The sequence below is a fragment of the Piliocolobus tephrosceles genome, chromosome 9 (genome assembly GCF_002776525.5).
Source record: "Piliocolobus tephrosceles isolate RC106 chromosome 9, ASM277652v3, whole genome shotgun sequence".
NCBI lineage: Eukaryota > Metazoa > Chordata > Mammalia > Primates > Cercopithecidae > Piliocolobus > Piliocolobus tephrosceles.
Window position 1 is genome coordinate 101,932,854 of NC_045442.1, and position 21,110 is coordinate 101,953,963.

At 43.4% G+C, this 21,110-nt stretch overlaps 1 protein-coding gene across 1 annotated transcript in view; it reads left to right on the forward strand.

The window, feature by feature from the left end:
* The first annotated feature begins 438 nt into the window (after positions 1 to 438).
* The window catches only part of SVIL (supervillin), a 46,934-nt gene continuing 26,262 nt past the window's right edge, over positions 439 to 21,110 (forward strand). The window contains exons 1-7 of the mRNA XM_026448209.1: positions 439 to 556; positions 1,141 to 1,202; positions 1,956 to 2,095; positions 7,100 to 7,343; positions 7,787 to 8,363; positions 9,183 to 9,408; positions 17,084 to 17,210. Coding sequence (XP_026303994.1) covers positions 454 to 556; positions 1,141 to 1,202; positions 1,956 to 2,095; positions 7,100 to 7,343; positions 7,787 to 8,363; positions 9,183 to 9,408; positions 17,084 to 17,210 — 1,479 coding nt within the window. The 5' untranslated portion in view covers positions 439 to 453. The remainder of the gene's footprint in view (positions 557 to 1,140; positions 1,203 to 1,955; positions 2,096 to 7,099; positions 7,344 to 7,786; positions 8,364 to 9,182; positions 9,409 to 17,083; positions 17,211 to 21,110) is intronic.

Consider the following 21,110-nt stretch of genomic DNA (forward strand, 5'->3'; position numbering starts at 1 on the left):
CATTATGATACATACACAATTTTACGTTGCATTCAGATGATAAGAAGTAAGAAATATTGTTTTTCTTCATTCAATGTTTTTAATATTTTTTATTTTCTTGTTAAATTAGATTCCAGATTGCATGTTCACCAGATTTTACAGGGAAAATAACTGAGGAATTCTATATTCATTTTCTAAATGTTCGTCTACTTGTTGTATTTGAGTTTTAAACTGAAGTATCATATACTATTGCATAAAAAATGGTAAGATTTGTCTAGAAAATTGTCATCAATGGTGTTTAATAAGTTGTTCTTATGCCTGGTCTCTCTCCACGGGGTGTGTACTTGGCTAGGATTATGTGCACACACGCTCCAGTGTCACTTCACAACTGTATGTGTGTTTTCACAACTAGAGTTGCTACCAGGAGGTTTTTTCTTAAAAGAATTTAATTGCATTTTTATTTTTACTTTCAATATGATGTTTTATTTCGATCTTCTGCTCCCATCTGCTAATTTATTATTATGTGCTAATGTCTTTCCTAGGTGCACTTCACATTCAGAAACACCAGCTATCGATGGCAAGTACTTGTTTCCCTGTTTTTCCTTCTTCTTTATTGTCTCATCTAGACTGGATTTAATAATAAGGTTTTTGGCTTTTTGAGAGAATAACATGATGGAGCATCTTGTCTCCCTTTGCTGCAGGTTTTCATTCTATGAATATAATAAAATCTAGTTGAAATTTTCAGATGAGCTTTCCCTTCTTTCTGAGTGCAGTTAGAGAATCATACAGTGACCAGTATAAAAACAACTAATTCAAACCAAAGGAGCAGGTTCTTCTTGTTGTGCTGCTGCTACTGTTTAAAAATAAAAGAAATTCCCCCCATAAAATATATTCGTGAAATCTCGATTGGACTAACGTTAGAGTAGAAATCCTTGGACAGAGTTTGCTTTGGTTTGGCTGGGTTGAATTGCAAGGGAAATTAGTACCTTTTCACTGAGCAGGAAGAATGGGCTCCCTGCAAGGGAAAACTACCACCAATTATTGTTTTGGTGCACCTATTCTTGTATTTAAAGATTTCTAGGTTAGCCCTGAAAGATTTTTTGGAGACCGAACTTAACCTTTTCTAATGATGTCCGGTTTTTAATTTGTGGCTTTTTGCAGATGAAGAAAAGGTGGATGAACGAGCCAAGCTAAGTGTTGCCGCCAAGAGGTTGCTTTTCAGGGTAAGCTGTGCTGACGTGCTTGAATAGAGATCACTACTGGATGCAGTAATCCCAACTACTTGAGAGCCCAAGGCAAGAGGATCACTTGAGGCCAGGAGTTTGAGACCAGCCTGGGCAACATAGTGAGACCCGGTCTCAAAAAAAATAAAAATTGTCAGCCTTAGGGGGGGAGAATTTTGTGGACCCAGCCTACTTCATGCGCCTCTGGGCATGCTAAGGCCCTCCTGGCTTTGGCCCACCTGTTGTTTTCTTTCTAATCTTTGGCTGGTTGTGGCCACCTCGTGGACACAGCATGAGTGTACGCTTCTGACAATGATACGAGGTGCTCATTAGTGACCCCTCCTGTAGGTCCTGTAGGAGAACAAAGACTTTTTACCACCCTCATTTCCTTTCCTTGAATTTCTGTTATTTTAAAATTTTTTTTAGAGATAGGGTCTCACTCTGACACTCAGGCTTGAGTGCAGCGATGTGATCATAGCTCACTGCAGCCTCAACCTCCCAGGCTCAAGTGATGTTCTCACCTCAGCCTCCCAAGTAGCTGGGACTACAGGCCTATGCCAGCATGCCTGGCTAATTTATGCATTTTTTGTAGAGATGGGGGGGTCTCACTTTGTTGCCCAGGCTGGTCCTGAACTCCTGGCCTCCAGCAGTCTTCCTTCCTTGGCCTCCCAAAGTGTGGGATTACAGGCATGAGCCACCATGCCCAGCTCTTTCCTTGAATTTATAAGGGTTCCACAATGTTTCTAATCTTAGGAGATGGAAAAATCTTTTGATGAACAAAATGTTCCAAAGCGACGCTCAAGAAATGCAGCTGTGGAGCAGAGGCTACGCCGTCTGCAGGACAGGTCCCTCACCCAGCCTATCACCACCGAGGAGGTGGTCATCGCAGCCACGTAAGTGCCCTCGGGACTTCTCAGCCTTGGCTATAATGTCTTTTTTTAAAAAAAAAAAATATATATATACATTTAAAGAGTATTCAATGAAAATGAGGCATTGGGGAGGTGGTTTAGCTAAAAGCCACAGGGAAGTTAGTACTAAGGGGTTTTGTTTACTGTGGTCTCTCTAAACTGTAATGGGATGTGTATCTTCTAGAAAAACTTGAAAGGAGTTTTGTTCTATTTTGTTTCTGGCTCTGCATATTGGTGTTTTAAAAATCTCTTTGACAACGGAAAATAGAAACATGAAACTTGGTGGATTCCTGTGATGAAACCCAGCTTCCACGGTCACCCGCTCCTGGCCCCCTCCTGGCCGGCGACGCTCAGCCCGTGTCCCATTCACTTCCCCTTTCCTCCTGTGCTATGTTCAAGCAAACACTAGAGGTCTTACCATTTCATCCATAAATATCCCAGTATGCCCTTCTAAAAGATAAGGGTTTGTTTTGTTCTTAATCGCCAGAAATCTCTTTTCTTTTTTTTTTTTTTTTTTTTTTTTGAGACAGAGTCTCGCTCTGTCACCCAGAATCGAGTGCAGTGACAGGATCTCGGCTCACTGCAACCTCCGCCTCCTGGGTTCAAGCAATTCTCCTGCCTCCACCTCCCGAGTAGCTGGGATTATAGGCATGTGCCACCACACTCAGCTAATTTTTGTATTTTTAGTAGAGATGGGGTTTCACCATGTTGGCCAGGCTGGTCTCAAACTCCTGACCTCAGGGGATCCACCTGCATCAGCCTCCCAAAGTGCTGGGATTAATTGCCAGAAATTTCTAAAAATTAAATTGCAGTTTGAAAACTTTCTAAACAACCAGAAGTTTGTTTTGAATAATATGTTTCAATAAATTCAGAATTAATTTCCCAGAGTAATTCGTTCAGAGATCATTGCTTCAATCAAGTGAAAATTTTTATTATTTTTTGAGGGGGCGTTGTTTGTTTTTTTGAGACAGTGTCTCACTCTGTCACTCAGGCTGGAATGCAGTATGCCATCTTGGCTCACTACAGCCTCAACCTCCTGAGCTCAATTGATCCTCCAACCTCAGCCTCCCAAGTAGTTGGGACTACAGGCCCCACCACCACACCTGGCTCATTTTTGTATTTTGTGGAGATGGGATTTTGCCATGTTGCCCAGGCTGATCTTAAACTCCTGGGCTCAAGTGATCCTCCCACCTCAGCCTCCCAAAGTGCTGAAGCTACAGGTGTGAGCCACTGTACCCAGCCGAAGTTGTTAATTGGTTTTGTGCTTACCTTGGACACACAGACACCCTTCCTGAAAAAAAAAAAAAGTTCATCCCATTAGGTTATTGACATCCCAAAAGGCCTTTTTGTCAGTGCCCCGTTCTGTGGACCTGCTGTTAGATCAGCTGCCTGCAGTTCCTCCCCAAGTTGTTCCTCAGTTTCTTGGTGCATTTGTAGCTAAGTATATCCTTGCACTCATTAGAAACTCTTTGCAAATCAGTTTGTTTTTTTAAAAAGAAATATCTGAATGGCTGGTGTAAAATAAGAAGCAGACACCCATGGGAGCAAAACAGTAAATATAAGAAAAATTAATCCCATTTTAAGGCTCAATAAATCTACCTTGATGTGCCTATAGATTGTATAAGAACACTGATATTTTTAAAAAGTAGATTGAGGCCGGGCGCAGTGGCTCACACCTGTAATCCCAGCACTTTGGGAGGCAGAGGTGGGCGGATCACCTGAAGTCAGGAGTTAAAGACCAGCCTGGCCAACATGGTGAAACCCCGTCTCTACTAAAACATACAAAAAAATTTGCTGGGCGTGGTGGCGCACACCTGTAATCCCAGCTTCTCAGAAGGCTGAAGCAGGAGAACTGCTTGAACCCAAGAGGTGGAGGCTGCAGTGAGCCGAGATCTGAGATCACACCACTGCATTCCAGCCTGGGCGACAGAGTGAGACTCTGTCAAAAAAAAAAAAAAAAAAAAGAGGCCATGCGCAGTGGCTTATGCCTGTAATCCCAGGACTTTGCTAGGCTGAGGCAGGCGGATCACGAGGTCAAGAGATTGAGACAGACCATCCTGGCCAACATGGTGAAACCTCATCTCTAATAAAAATACAAAAATTAGCTGGGCGAGGTGGCATGCACCTGTAGTCCCAGCTACTTGGGAGGCTGAGGAAGGAGAATTGCTTGACCCTGGGAGGCGGAGGTTGCAGTGAGCCAAGATCATGCCACTGCACTGTAGCCTAATGACAGAGTCAGACTCCGTCTCCAAAAAAAATTTTTTTAATTAAAAAAAATAAAAAACAGAAAGAAAAAATTTAGATTGAAAACAATATTCTAAAACACAGACATAATCTACTGATTTTTTGATGGCTAATATTTGCTTTTTTAATTTTTTTTTTTAACACCAAGACATATATTCTCGAGACAGAGTGAATCCTCCCAGCTCTGAGCACCTATTCCTACCCCATTTGCTTTGGGTAGCTGCTATCTCTTATTTCCTGAGTTTGTATTTGCTTTTCAAGTTCTTTCGTGATATTTTCTCCCCAAAAATAATTAGCAAAAAATTCTGTTAAAATTTTTGATTTAACGTTTCTGAATTGAAAACTATGCTGTCCTTAATGCTTCTTTTCTTCTCTCTCCTTATGAATGTTTCCTCTTTGGCAATTCCTTTTAAAGTGAACCTATCCCTGCTTCGTGTTCTGGGGGCACCCACCCTGTAATGGCGAGACTTCCTAGCCCCACTGTAGCTAGGAGTGCTGTGCAGCCTGCCAGGTACTGGACAGATACAGATGCATGTGGCACCCGGTGCAAAGGTGCCGAACAGCAGATGCATCCTAAAGTCTTGAATGTCTGTCGTTTGTTTGACAAATAAGTCAGTGACGTGAGTTGTTCAGAATGTCTGGCATTTTGTTTTGTCATAGCGCAAGGTGCTGATAACTACATGCTGGCATGCGTGGGAAAACATTTCGTCTCTCTGCATATGTTATGTGTTAGAACTAGAATCACACTAACTCACGTATTCAGTTGCTTTGTTTGTCTTTCATAATGATGGTCATCCCTCAAAAATTTTGTTCTTCATCTAAACACTGTTGTAGCACTTAATAAAGATTAATAGAAAAATGGGACATTGGCCGGGCAAGGTGGCTCACACCTGTAATCCCAGCGCTTTGAGAGGCTGAGGCAGGTGGGTCACAAGGTCAGGAGATCAAGACAATCCTGGCCAACATGGTGAAACCCCGTCTCTGCTAAAAATACAAAAATTAGCTGGGCATAATGGCATGTGCTTGTAATCCCAGCTACTTGGGAGGCTGAGGCAGGAGAATCGCTTGAACCCGGGAGGCAGAGTTTGCCATGAACTGAGATCGCACCACTGCACTCCAGCCTGGTGACAGAGCGAGACTCTGTCTCAAAAAAAAGAAAGAAAGAAAGAAAAAGAAAAGAAAAATGGGACATTAATCTGAATGTTGAAATGCTGATAAGACCCAGTCTTTTTCAAACACCTGTAGACACAAATACATGCTGAAAATAATCCTCCCTCTTTCTAATTTATAGAGAGACAATGCCATTATATTTTGGGACTGGGAAAATAACAATTTATACTGTCTAAACGTAGATGTTTTACCATCGTGTTTTAGATTGTGGTGCTTTAAAATTATGTCCTTACACCAGGTCACATGCCTTCATTTTACTGTTATGTGAGCCAAACCACAAAAGCTAAAAATAATGGCAGTGCAGGGATAAAGCTGGCACACCCAAGGCCGGGCCCTCTCGGAGAAGTGGGTTTCCCTGCCCTCCTGGTTACTGCACAAGGTCCACGGAGGACTCTGAGGCTCAGGTGGCTTTTTTGTCACTGGCCTCATTATACACCTGGAACATGGAGGCTGACTGCTCTTTGGCCTGGGACAGCCTGTGCATTGGGGATTCACAGGAGTCAAGGCAGAATATCTCCTTTACTAGATCTGAGAATCGGATTGGTCAGGGGCAGAAGGTATATTGCATTAAAACCCTCTAGAGATTCACAGTGACGGTGAAGACTTCAGACTTTCCTTCTCTTCTAGCTGGAAGTTGGAGGGAGCTATTTATTTGTTTACTGATTTATGTATTCATTTATTTATTTTTGAGACAGAGTCTTGCTCTGTCACCGAGACTTGATCACTGCTGACTGCAGCCTCAACCTCACAGGCTCAAGCGATCCTCTCACCTCAGCTTCCCAAGTAGCTGGGACCACTGGTGCACACCACCAAGCCTGGCTAATTTTTATATTTTTTGTAGAGATGGGGTTTCACAATGTTACCCAGGCTAGTCTCCCACTCCTAAATTCAAGTGATCCTCTTGCCTTGGCCTTCCATAGATATGAGCCACTGGACCTGGCCAGTTGGAGGAATTTATAATCACCTGAAATTTTCTTTACTACTCTGGTTACTGGAAATTGCAGATTTAAGTACCTTTTAGAAAACTGGTAGGAACCTATAAGAGTAAATGCTAAAATGAAGCAGTGACTCTTTAAGAATTAAGCCGTTTGTCTTTAGCAAGTGAAAATCAAGACCTTCTGTTATTACATTGTTGACAGATGACTATATCATTTCCTAATTATTTAACATGAAAGACCACCTTCTGAACCACATCTTTACATGAGGTCTAAATACACCATAGGTAATGCTTTACGACTCCCTTTCATTCTATTTATTAGGATACTAACAATGCCACATGTCTGTCTACGATACGGTATAGCCAAGCTGACTTCAATGTCTTAAACAGGAAATTCATTTTGTAGAAATAATTCAAAGCTCAGAGCCTGCTCTTTGTAGAAGCAATGATCCTAAGTGTCCTGTGCTGACTCTGCTTGCTGAATAGCTGAACAGCTGCCTGCCTGTGTCCTAGATGTGTTTAGGGAAAAAGAAGCCCTTTGCAAAATGATGTGACACTTGGCAGAAAGTTAACATAGAAACTTAGCAGTGGGCTTTTGTTTGTTGGTACCTTTGTTGCTGACATTTTATTGTTTTCAGATTACAGGCCTCTGCTCACCAAAAGGCTTTAGCCAAGGACCAGACAAATGAGGGCAAAGAGCTTGCTGAGCAAGGAGAACCTGATTCCTCCACTCTAAGCTTAGCCGAAAAGTTGGCCTTGTTTAACAAATTGTCCCAGCCAGTCTCGAAAGCGATTTCTACCCGGAACAGAATAGACATAAGACAGAGGAGAATGAACGCTCGCTATCAAACTCAGCCAGTCACGCTGGGAGAGGTGGAGCAGGTGCGTGTGCTCTAGTCTGATTGCAGTTTGTGTGTGTGTTCTTCAATTATTGCACTGCAATATTCCTCTGAGGTCAGTGATGTAATTAAGGTGCTCTGCCAGGAAACTGCTGCCTGTAGGTGATGTGGTGACAGCTTTCTTCCTAAAAATGATAACTCTACCATGTATGTTGCTCTTTTTCTGTTTTCATACCTTGCTTGCGGAAATATGTAGAATGAGTCCATTTTGGAGAGAAAAAAATAGTATGCACAACTGCATTTCACCCAGAGGATTTTGTTTAATGAATCGTATTATATAACTATGTCCAGGAATGGTTTTCCACTAAGAGAAACAGTGAAACCGCATCAAATCAAGTATTTCAGCTTCTGTCAATTCATAAACCAGGATTTATATAGGGGATATTTTTCAAGCAGCTTTTTTACTTTTTAACTGTGTCGTTCCAGGTGCAGAGTGGAAAGCTCATTCCTTTCTCACCTGCCGTGAACACATCGGTGTCTACCGTAGCATCCACGGTTGCTCCAATGTATGCCGGGGATCTTCGCACGAAGCCACCTCCTGACGACAATGCAAGTGCCACTGACTATAAGTTTTCTTCTTCAATAGAAAATTCGGACTCTCCAGTTAGAAGCATTCTGAAATCACAAGCTTGGCAGCCCTTGGTAGAGAGTAGCGGGAACAAGGGAATGTTGAGAGAATATGGAGAGACAGAAAGCAAGAGAGCTTTGACAAGTCGAGACAGTGGGATGGAGAAGTATGGGTCCTTTGAGGAAGCAGAAGTGTCCTACCCCATCCTGAACAGAGCCAGAGAAGGAGACAGCCATAAGGAACCTAAATATGCCGTTCCCAGAAAAGGAAGCCTGGAACGGGCGAATCCTCCCATCACCCACCTTGGGGATGAACCAAAGGAATTTTCCATGGCTAAAACGAATGCACAAGGAAACTTGGACTTGGGGGACAGGCTGCCCTTTGAAGAGAAGGTGGAGGTGGAAAATGTTATGAAAAGGAAGTTTTCACTAAGAGGTAATGACTAGTGCCCCTAAAACTTTACAAAGCCACTGGGTTTTAGTTTCTGCTTGATTTGTCCTGTGTGTCTATGATTGCTTTTAACAAAGTTCTAAAAGCAGTTTACAGCTAGCATTGGTTAAAAGTTCAGTGGGAATCCTGTTCTACCCCGGATCTGACTAGAGGATACATCAAGTTTTCAGCAATAAAACCACCGGAAGCGCTTTCACGCATCTTCATAGGGTTTCTGTTGACTTTGGTCACGTCACTCACACAATGGCCTTCTGAGCTGGTTCGTTCTGGTGGCCCCTTTTAGAAATAGATGACCCCGAAGGTCCAGGCTGAGTAAGCACAAGGAATTGGGAAAGGCTTGACCCCAGTGTCCGAATCGCTAGAGTGTTTCTTCCTGCGCGCCTGTTTTGCAGGCTAGCAAGCCACACTGCATGGGCCTTTCATCCTCCTTCTATTTTTTGCGTGAAACAGTACAGCGTAAGTTATAAGAGGGGTTTGCATTTGTGAGTATAGCACATTTGAATGTTAAAGTATTGTTTTGGAGATTAGAATAGTTCGGGAGTAAATGGTTAAAGCTGACTTCCTGTGTCTCGCACACAGGAGAGAAACCAATTGCCACGAAGCATTTTGCCCTGTGGGTAACCCTCCGGGAAGTTTGGTTTTCTCAGAGTGTAGCGTGCTGCAGATTTGCATAAATCCCAGTGGATTGGGTCACCCGCCATGTGCCCACGGCTTGAACTCCCAGAGCTGCGCTGTTGGGGGCGAAGCGCTGGAAGAACGTTCGCCTGAGGAGTTCAGTGCTGATGCTGCTCTTTTCCTTCCCAGCGGCAGAGTTCGGGGAGCCCACTTCCGAGCAGACGGGGACAGCTGCTGGGAAAACTGTTGCTCAAACCGCAGCCCCGGTGTCCTGGAAGCCCCAGGATTCTTCGGAACAGCCACAGGAGAAGCTCTGCAAGAATCCATGTGCGATGTTTGCTGCTGGAGAGATCAAAACGCCGACAGGGGAGGGCCTTCTTGACTCACCCAGCAAAACCATGTCTATTAAAGAAAGGTAATGAGATTCGGTGAGCGAAAAGTAATTCTCTCAGGGAAGAGCTTACAGCTTGCTTTAGAAAACGATCTGGTTGATGGGCAAAGATATGAAATCACACATTCAGCTTCTAACAGGGCTGTGCTGTTGTCCTGGAGTAATTCTAGGAAGCTGAGGTGTTTGAGAGTGAACTGCCTTTGCTCGTGAGCCTGGTTTGGTAATGACAACAGGGCCGGTTCCAGACTCAGATGAGAAAACAAACAGAAACAGACTTTTGCTTTATTTATTTGCTTCCACTGTCCCAATGTCTTTTATAATATTAAATTCTTGGACTGTCTAGTGACAGGAGCTGAGATTTTGACTCTTTTAGATACACAGGGTTCATACTGAATGCACAAACCACTTGTGACTTGTGTAAAATTTGTGTAGAGGGAGTGAAGATAAATTTACTTACAGGGTATACGTCTTTGGGCTTAGAATCCAAGTTTTGTTTCCTTTACAGATTGTAAAATGCATGACTTTTCTGAACTGCGTTTAGAAATTGTATGTCAGGTAATAGCTTGAAAGATTGCATTTCAGCATCAAATAACACAGTAGCCTAATTTCTTTCAAAAGAATGACGTAGGGTGCAGAGGAATATATTTAAATGAGGCAGATACAGAGAATTGGAAGTAAATTACCTTGGGGATGTGTTTTCCTTATTAACCCTTAACATAGATGAATTAAGCAGCAAAAGATGCAATGGGGGAATAAATTCAGGGTTTGATAGCAGAGTAGGGTGACTCAATAAAAACGTATTGTACTCAGGTGATGGACGTTCTAAATACAGACTTGATCACTATGCATTTTATATGTGTAACAAAATTTCTCATGCACCACATAAATTTGTACAAAGAAAAGGAGAAAGTCTTCAGTAGGTAAAAAATATGATGCAATAGTGATAGGAAAACTGGGTGAAGAAAAGTCTTGTCAACTCCATATTAGGAGAACCATTTCCAATACCTTTTCCCACAGTTCTGCCAACCTCCACCCTGCCTCAGCACCTCCCACCACACAGAAGTCTGCATGCTTTGTTAGGCACTGACCACTCTTATTTTTCTAGATACATTTCAGACTGCCTAAGAGTATACCAAACCACAATGAAAAGTCTTCTTTTCTTTTCCTTCTTTCTTTTTTTTGTTTGAGATGAAGTCTTCCTCCGTCACCCAGGGTGGAGTGCAATGGGACGATCTTGGCTTACTGCAACCTCTGCCTCCCGGGTTCAAGCAATTCTCCTGCCTCAGCCTCCCAAGTAGCTGGGACTATAGGCGTGCACCACCATGCCCAGCTAATTTTTTGTATTTTTAGTAGAGTCAGGGCTTCACCATGTTAACTAGGATGATCTCCATCTCCTGACCTCATGATCCGCCTGCCTCAGCCTCCCACAGTGCTGGGATTACAGGCGTGAGCTCATGCCTGGCCCCTTCTTTCTTTGTTTTTCTTAGAGGCATGGTCTTCCTCTGTTGCCCAGGCTAGAGTACGATGGTGCTGTCATAGCTCACTGCAGCCTGGAACTCCTGGGCACAAGTGAGCTTCCTGCCTCAGTCTCCCCAAGTAGCTGGGACTGCAGGCACGTACCACCATGCCTGGCTAATTTTTTCAAAAAGATTTTTTGTAGAGTTGGGAGGTCTCACCATGTTGCCCAGGCTTGTCTTGAACTCCTGGCTTCAAACAGTCCTCCCACCTCAGCCTTCCAAAGTGTGGGGATTACAGACGTGCACCACCATGCCTGGCCCTTCTTTCTAGTTTTAAGCCAAGCTTCTTGAACATTATTTATAAAATAATAGATGCCATCTTTTTCAACTGATGAATTAATAAGATTGTTAAATCTGATTGACTTTCTCCTTTACTTACTTAAGATTCATGAAAACTTAGACCTGGCAGGCTGAGGGGCCTAGGGAAGGGGCAGAGGGGTCAGTGCAGTGAGGAAAAGGATGTCTTCAATCGGGGAAGCAGTTGGACCTACTGAGGCTTGAAGTTCTTTTCCACGGAAACGGGGCTCGAAGAGAGTTTCATCCCAGAAACCCAAGTGTTGGTAACTGGTTTGGTGAGGAAGAAGAGAGATCATTTAAGGAAATTAACAATAAATGTCACTCATACACAAGTTCTGATGTTTTACACATGACATAATATCTCTGGGGTATTCCCCAGTGGAAAATACTAATATTATGCCCCCTTCTTTCAAAGGCTTTTAAAGGAGACTTCCCATCTTTGGGACTATTCTGTCCATCAGGACTTAAGACTTTTGATGAAGGAGTCCTGTGTCTACCCACTAAGCAGTAATTCCTGATTTACTTGCCTGTTTTTGGTAAATTCTAGTTGATCTGTATTTTTCTGAAAGCTTTAATCCTACTGTAAAATTCTCATTTTTAAAACTGAGATACTGGAAAGATGTAGCTTCTTAGCTTGGGCTTTGTGGACATCTGAGGCTTTCAAGGGCGGCTGTAAAGTTTCCGTGAATGGCCCGGAAATGTATTCAGAATTGAATGTGTGAGCATGCACACCTGCTGGCCACAAGCTCCAGGTTCTGACTCTGTAGCTGGGAAATTTCAGCCACCAGAGGGCCCTAGATTTATGTAGGAGTATGAAGAGAGCAGCAGTTCCCTTTTGCTCCCTCCTTTTCTTTTTCTTCTTCTCTTTTATTTTTCTAGACAGGATCTTGCTCTGTTGTCCAGGCTGGAGTGCAGTGGTGTGATCATAGCTCACTGCAGCCTCAGTCTCCTGGGACTCAAATGATCCTCCCACTTCAGCCTCCCAAGTAGCTGGGACTACAGGCACACACCACCATGCTCAGCTGACTTTTTATTTTTTATTTTTATTTTTTTGTAGAGACAGGGTCTTGCTCTGTGGCCCAGGCTGCTCTCCCACCTCCTGGCTTCAAGCGGTCCTCCCACCTCAGCCTTCCAAAGTGCTGGGATTACAGGTGTGAGCCACCACACCCAGCCCACTTTTTCCAATGTTTGATTTGTCTCTCATTTAAAAAACACTTTAGTTCGTTCACTTATCCAACTTGTGAACCAGCAAAGACCAAGATCAAATATAAGTACTTATGTGTGTTGGTTAGCCCTATCTGAGATCTATGGGGTGCCTATAATTCTCTAAAATGAAGGGAGAATTCTAAAAAAGAGAGAGAGAAAACACACCTTATTTAATATTAGGGGCACATGGTTGTCGTGTCTCCTGTTTGACCCAGCCCTGACCGCTCTGAGTCTGAAGTCCTTGTTCTCACCAAGCAGGGCTCTCAGGCCAGCATTCCCTGCTGGAATAGTGTGAGGTATGGAAGAAGAGGCACTGTTTCCCCAGGTGGCCTGGCAGGCACCTGTCATGGTGGCCCTGGACCAGGCGTCGGGTAAGCGGGCCAGTGTCATGCCTCTCCCTGGATTTACACAGCCCCAGGCCAAGCTGCTGCCCAGGCTCCCAGCATCACAGTCCTGCAAACAGCACTTCGGCTTGGCAGTTGTTAGAAGCGCTGACATTTGTTTGAATTGCACCAGCAGGAATTTATGTCCTGTGTAGACCCAGACGTCGGCTCCTCGACCCTCTCAGAGCCTGGCGGTCTGCGGTGAGCCGGAGGGCTGTGTGAGCTCACAGGAGGAAGGAACACATTTGGGAAGATCTCCCTCCCTCCTCAGCGTGGTGGACACTAGTGAGGAAATCTAAAGGGACAGGAAGAACCCACTCAAGTTTTAGTGTGTGTTATTTACGAGTTATTCATCATGTGCTCCGTAGGCTGGAGGCAAGGGCTGGCTCCAAGGGCCATGTGGGCTCCATGGAAGCACAGTTTCTTCCAGATTATTCTGGTTACTCTGTAGTCTTCGGAGTCCCTAATGGTAACTCTGCCAGCACATGTAGAAGCAAAATTTCAGAGTTTTAGAATGGAGGAATTCTTTGGAGGCCTTCCCATGGTGGGAAAAGCCTTATAAGAAAGCCAGAATTCTATGCCATTCCTAAAACAGTGTGACAGAAATGTGTCTGGTCAGCTAACGTTCTACCACAGTGAAGCAAGCACAGGCAGGCAAGGGTTGCAGTCATGTCTCTCTGCCCACTAACATCCAGTGTGACCTCAGCCAATGGAATTCTTGACCCGGATGTTCCCACGTTCCTTGTGGGTTGGAATGGGGATAACAGTTCCCCGTGTCTCGGGTCGCCGTGCAGATCAGCAGAGTATGAGGTGGATGAGGCAGTGATCTCAGATGCCACAGCTTGGGTTTTTCCAAGTCAATTTTAGATACCACAAAGCAACCACCAGGGAAACCGTCCGATGACACAGGTGCTGGTGTCCTTGCCCTAGACTTTTGAGAGCTTCTTTTTCAGAAGGTCTTCAAAGACCGGAGCTCATGACTTCTAATAAACTCAGGAAGATGAATTTGATTTTTTTTTAATTTATCATTTGGATTCCACCTGATTAACAAGGTGGACAGTCAAAAGGAGCAGCTGCTGGCCTGGGTCGAAGGTGAAGTGAGAGAAGCTGGTTCTGAGGCCAGTTTGCAAGGAGAATATCAGTGAGATGAGTGCCTGGCTCCACGAGATGATGAACTGGAAGGACTTCTTCCTTCTCATTTGGGTATTAAAGTGCTGGCATGCTTACTTTTTGAAAGTCTCGTTTATTGATGCTTTGAAAGCTCAAGTACAGCATGCAAATATCAATTTCTTTTCATGATTTCATTTTGTGAGATTATTTTATTAGAATAAAACTGACTCATTCAAAATAATTGGAGAAAAGATGAATCATAGTCATATATATATTATGAAATGATGCAGATTAAAACTCTTGAAGGAATTTAAACTTCATGTCCAAGCCCACGAAGTAGCTCTTGTAGCGTGCAGGGTGTTGTTCAACGTTTGAGAATTACAGGAGTTAGGACTAAGTGAGACCTTGACCAAAGGGATCTGCATCAGATTGATAAGGCAGCCTTACCACAGTTCTAGAGAACGGGCATTTGAGATCGTATCTGCTGCCACTTAGCAGAAAGAGGAAAACAGAAGGGAAGTGGGGAGAAGGAAGAGATTGAGGAAGGGGGCAGGCCCAGAGTTCGAAGCTCCCGCCTCCTTTGGGGGATTCCTTTCTTCACAGCTTACTTCCCATTATTTGACTGAGTAAATAGACAAGTACAGGTGTGATTATGTACACATACATAGATGTCGCCGGATTCTTAAGTACAAAATTTGTTTTCTTATTAGCGTAACAAAACTTTTATCATAGGATATATCTCATCCCATCTCCAAAACATATATTTAATGGGAATCGGGAAGCTTGGAAAAAAGACCCTTAGAGATCATCTGGTCCAGCTCCTGATGTGGCAGATGCAGGAGGGAGAACTGAAGTACTCACAGGGAGTTAGTGGCCAAATTGGGGTCACAGCTGATGTGCTGCTTAAAAATACACTGTTGTCTAGGGGCGGTGGCTCGCGCCTGTAATCCCAGCACATTGGGAGGCTGAGGCAGGGGGATCGCTTGAGGCCAGGAGTTCAAAACTGGCCTGGGCAACATAGCAAGAGTCTGTCTCTACCAAATAAAAAATTTAAAAATTAGTCGAGTATAGTGGTCCACACCTGTCGTCCTAGGTACTCTGGAGGCTGACATGGAAGAACTGATTGAGCCCAGGAGTTCAAAACCAGCCTGGGCAACATAGCAAGAGCTTATCTCTGCAAAATAAAAATTTTAAAAAGTAACCAGGCACAGTGATGCACACCTGTCGTCCTAGCTACTCTGGACGCCGAGACAGGACTATTGCTTGAGCCCAGGAATTCGAGGCTGCAGTGAGCCGTGACTGCGCCGCTGCACTCCAGCCCTGGTGACAGAGGAAGACCCTGTCTCTAAAGCAAATTCATAAAAATAAAAAAAAATTAAGGATAAAAAATATTTATGGATAAAAAATATTTATGGATTTAATATTTATGGATAAAAAATATTTATACCATTTATGGATTATGCACTAGTGATATCAGTAAGACCTAGCCCATCAGGTGCAGCACAGAGGGAAAGGGATCTAGTTATTTGGTTTTTCCCTGCTCTTTAAATTATTTGAGCATAAGCTCAAATGAGTTTAATGATCATCACCTTTTTTTTTTTTTTTTTTTTTTACATTTTATCTTTCCCATGTTTTTTTGTCCAGCGTAAAAAGATTTTTTCATTCATGGCAATAGAGTTAGCTGAAACAACCTCATATTTGTGAAAAATAACCTTTCAGGATTCCAGTATTCAAGCAGCTTCCTGTCAAGTCACATCATCATTGAGCTAAAGTAGGTTAGGTAACAGTAACAGTTAATTAGATTCTTTTTTTGTATATATCCTTCCCCTGAGGAAAGTTGAAGTGATAATTTTAAAAAATGGGTTTGTAGAAAATAGTTTCTGTCTAAAGAAGATGGATAAGAAAGATCAAATTCATTTGTAGGAAAAAAACAGGGCTTAGAACACCTAAGGAGAAACAATCATAAACATCGAATTTTACCTCTAATTGAAAGGGATGATATTAAGAGACTGTAAGTGCTTCATGGCTTTATGGTTTTTTTTGTTTGTTTTTTGAGACAGAGTCTCACTGTGTCACCCAGGCTGGAGTGCAGTGGCGCGATTTCGGCTTACTGCATCCTCCACCTCCCGGGTTCAAGTGATTCCTCTGCCTCAGCCTCCCACCCAGCTAATTTTTGTATTTTTAGTAGAGACGGGGTTTCACCATATTGGCCAGGCTGGTTTTGAACTCCTGACCTCGTGATCCACCCACCTTGACCTCCCAAAGTGCTAGGATTACAGGCGGAAGCCACCAGGCCTGGCAAACTTTATGGTTTTTTTGGTTTGTTTTTTCTTTTTTTTGATAGCCTCAGAAACATTATTTTATTAAAACCCAGGTGGAAATAAAAGCAAACAATTAAAGGTGTCCTTGACAGAGTCTATCGCACAGTTTTCTTATGTAATAAAGCATTTTAAGTATTTTGATAAAATAATATTTACCTTTAAATATAGATTTGCTGATCCTAAATTCTATAGTATAATACATGACAATTTAAAAAAGAATAATCAAAATATTATCTTCCAATAAACCCTCTCTTCTAATTTTATTTTTGGCTTATCATTGATGAGCTCTCTCTCACCCACAATCATTATTTGTTTCAGTTGTTGCAGCTCTTTTGTCACACCTGAGAATAAGAAAGCTATATGTAGCCATGTCCTTTAAACAACACCAGAAAAATAAACTAGTAATAGAATATCTTTTATATAACGCTTTGTTTAAAAAACAATTTTTTAAGCCCGCGTCTGCATCATTTTCTGTAACACAGCTTTATTCCTTTAATGTTATTTCACCAAGTGACCAGAAGGCCTCGCTAGAAGACATTTTTCTCTGGGGACGGTTCTCTTGCTTTCAGCCTAAGGCCAAGGAACAGACATTCCTCGGCTGGGATGACGGTGCATCTTTTATCTAGCAAGTCACATTTTGACTCTGTGTTTCAATCAACTGTAAAGTCTTCGGGGCCATCTTAGAAAAGGGATTTTATTATTTTTCCAGACATGCTGTCTTCAGAATAAGTGAAATTCAAAATGTTAAAACGAGGTGGCTCTGGTCATGTCTTGGCCAAAGCCTTCTCACTTACCTAGATTATGGTTCCATCACAAGGAAGAGTTTGGTGCTGAACTCTTTGTGGCTGGCATGTTTTCCTCCTAGATTGGCACTGTTGAAGAAAAGCGGGGAGGAAGATTGGAGAAACAGACTCAGCAGGAGGCAGGAGGGCGGCAAGGCTCCGGCCAGCAGCCTGCACACCCAGGAAACAGGGCGGTCCCTCATCAAGAAGGTAACGTTCCTTGTGTTAGGAAAAGCCTTCAGACTAACACCACTCTTGGAAGTGCATCAAAGAGACAAGCATGTGCCACCTAATTCCTTCTCTGTGAAGCATTTGTGCATTTTTGCCCTTAGGGTACATGCTGAGAGCCTGTCACAGAGCAGCTAAAATTGGGTGGAAGGCTGTGCCTGGAGATGTTTTAGAACTGGGATCAGCAACACACACACACACTGTGTCAGCAAGCAAGTGCCTGAATTTTAAAGTGTGTACTTTTTCTTCAGTTTAAAAACCTTCTTAAATGAAGTCTGGCTTTAGAGTGTTATTAAAGCCTTTATAATGAAAAAAATTGGACATCTTTAAGTTGCATATAAAATATGGACTTGCGTTTCCTATGCAGAGATTTTAAACCTAAGTATAAAAAATAAGGACATAATTGTGGTTCATGAGTCTTGAGTTCATCATTTAAGCATGTTTCATGAGTGACTATGCCTTTTATTGAGAATGTACAGTAATGTATGTTATAAGTTGAAACAAAATTAGGTAATGCATGGTGATCAATACTAGCAAGCATTTCATATGCGAAAGTATTGATGAATTATTAAATTACAGATGTGATGATGACCAACTTTTGACCAGGTAGTGCACACTTTCAAAACTGATGGTAACTGACTTGCTGGCTGGCCCTACAATTGCAAATGCACCTTCTGGCTGGAGGCGAAATGATGCACCGGTGACTCACTCCCTCCTCACTTTCTAGGATCAGAAGTCTTCAAGTAGAAAAGAAAAAGAATGCTTTTAACCAGATGATCCCCAGGCCCCTTCTAGCTCTAAAATGAGTTAAGCATCTGTGGAAGGGAGAGATGATGAGTGTGACTTTCATGCATTAAGAAACTTACATAAAAGTGAGATGTGCCCATAGAAGGGTAGGTCAGGAGTTCTGACACTATTTCATCCAATACTTCTGTGTCTTCTTAGGTCACATTGTAATGGCAATTTGAATTCTCTTCTTTGAGACATACATGGTGTTAAAGATAATATAACTAAAGGCGTTTAACCCTCGGCCATTTGTAAAGTTCTCAAATATAACTAGATGTTTAGAAAGTATACCAACATGCACATATTTTTCACACACTGTGTCAAATTCAGGTTTCAAAAATGAGATCCTGAAATGAAAGAAAATCCATCTGTCAAATAATGTATCCCCACTACCCACAAGCTTTATTTAAAAGAATCTTGAAATCATTGCTTCAAAAACAATTTTAGGACGTTCCTCATTAGCAAACCTGCCAACTACTATGTCCTGGCACCAAGCAGCGCCTGGCCCTTTATCCATCATTTTGGAAGGTGCAGAGACTCCCCAGCCCATCAGGAACTGGGAGTCCCAGAGAGCCGGTGGAAATGTAAATGAAGCCAAAAAGCACAAAGCAGGAGAGGTTCCCAGTGAATAGTGAAATGGGTGTGTTACCCCCGTAGAAGAACAGAGGATCACCTTAGGTGTGGAAGCCAGAAGGCTTTGACTGGAGGATGAGATCCGAACTGCCTGAAGGCTGGCTAAGGTTTTTAGAAGGCAAGAGAGGCCAGTTGACTGCAGTTGCCCTTGAGGTAGAAAACCCAGTGACCTGAAGCCGTGGGGCTTCCAAGCAGGATGGGGCTGGAATGGGAATGCCGCCTCTGGGCGCGTGGAGGCCGCTGTTCCTGCAGCGAGGGTGAACTCTCCCACTCTTCCTCAGTGGCCTGCTTCCCTTTGGCTGGAGACAGTAAGCTCTTTGAAGTTAAAATAAACCGATCTGTCTTAGGCCCTTGTAGCCCACATTGGGCAATCTCAGGTTCTGTGGAGGTCAGGTGTTTCTCAGACGACCTCTGACAACTCCTCGGTTCATTCCTTCCCGAGGGCTGGCACTGTTTTCAGTCATCCCCTGGCTGTGCTCAAATGTGGTGGGTGAGGCACCTTAAACCTGGTCTGTGTTGAGGGAGTCCCCCAATAGCTGAGGAGGCTTGACATGCCCACTGTTTGTGGGGTGTCTGAATGCTGCCCCGGAGAAGGACAGACAGTCATGACACGTGGGGCCTGAACAGGGGCGCTTGCTGCACGAAGTAGCTCTAGCCTTGCTGATGGAGAGATACCTAGGAGAGCAGGTACGGGAACCTTCCATCTTTAGCACCAAGGGCAGAAAGGAGCCGGTGTTACGGTCAGCTCATCACGTCCTTCACAGTTCCTGCGTGCCTTTTGAGTGTGCAGTCTGTGGAAATGTAGAAGAGGCAGGAAACAGAGGGAACTCTAGAAGTTCCTTCCATTGTTCCTATGAAAATACATGCAGCACGGAAGTGAGCACCACCCAATAAAAATAGAATGTGTGCCACATAGGTCATTTTGAAATTTTCTTGGAGTCACGTTAAAAAATACATTAAAGGATGTCTTGTAAAGTCTATAACTGTTTTGTTTCTGTCAATGGATTGGTCTCAAAAGAAAACATCTTTGAGGTGCCCCAGCCAGCATCTCATTTTGGGTCTTTTGTTATGTTAAGATTTACTTTGGGGCCAAGCACAATGGCCGTGCCTGTAATCCCAACACTGGGAGGCCAAGGCAAGAGCATCACTTGAGCCCAGGAGTTTGAGACCAGCCTGGGCAACGTGGTAAAACCCCATGTTTACAAAAATTAACTGGGTGTGGTAGTACGCACCTGTGGTCCCAGCTACTTGGGAGGCTGATGCAGGAGGATCGCTTGAGCCCGGGAAGTTGAGGCTGCAATGAGCAGTATTTGTGCCACTGCACTCCAGCCCAGGTGACAAAGCAAGACTCTGTCTCAAACAAAAACAAAAAAAATTTTTTGGACCCATGAATAGATACTAAGCTGGAGTTTTCATATCTATACTAAAAGATCAGGCACATCTCAGGGAATGGAAAACTTACCGGCAGTTCCTTCTTTCCCCATTTTACCCCCCACCCCCCAAAATGAGGATTGATGATCTAGAGCTTAAGAACACTAGTTGTTTACCTAGCCAGCTCTGTCATTTCCTGTGCAAAACTGCTTAGGTATTCTCTCTCTCTTTCTCTCCCCCCCCCACCCCCCCAGCTTTCTCTTTCTTTCTCTTCCTTGCGGCCCTTCTTATCTTTCTCCTGTTCTTGGTTTAGTCTAGGCCAGGCTAACCTGACTTAAACATGTGTGAGTCTTGTAGCATATGTACTTGGTCTAAAGATGGTAAAGCTGTCTGTTTTGTGGATTTGGTCTGGTCTGCACGCTGTGGTTTATGTGCACTTGAGCATGACTTGTGTACACTTTCCTCCAGAGTAACTCATTCCACCAGAGAGAGAGAAATCAAATGAAGCAAAGTCTCTCAGAAGTGGTTTGGCAGGAGTCTCTGTTACAACTCGCTTTCAGTTATGTATTTATTTTCACCAAATAGTTATTTTCAATTCCAACCCTATTTCGGTTTATTCGACGTTAAGGCACACACGGTGGCTCCCACGTCTTTTGTGAAGATAGTCATCCAGCAAATCAGACCTTTTCCAAGAAGCAAAAACCCTTCATAGACTTGGCCATTAAAACCCTGCGTCTGTTTCTGAGTTCCAGATGGGAACTGGATATCCTACTGTGCTTCAGTAGCTGTGAGGTCAGTGCACCCAGCTCAGATCTATGACAGTCCCTGAAATTTCAAGAAAGGTGAATCTGGCACATTTATATTCTCCGTGTCTGCTGCCGTTGAAATTCCAGATCACAATTCAGGAGAATTTAAAAGTCACTTTAAAGTGCGAGGATGACAGGGAGAGAAAGGCTGGTGGAACGCCCTCTAAACTCCAGATGCTCATTCTGCGGTCAGGGAATGAGTTGGCCTGAGGTTCACATCACTGCATTGTGTGAGCACGTGCATGCTGCTGTTTGAACCCAGGCACGAAATACTTGAAGGCGATTG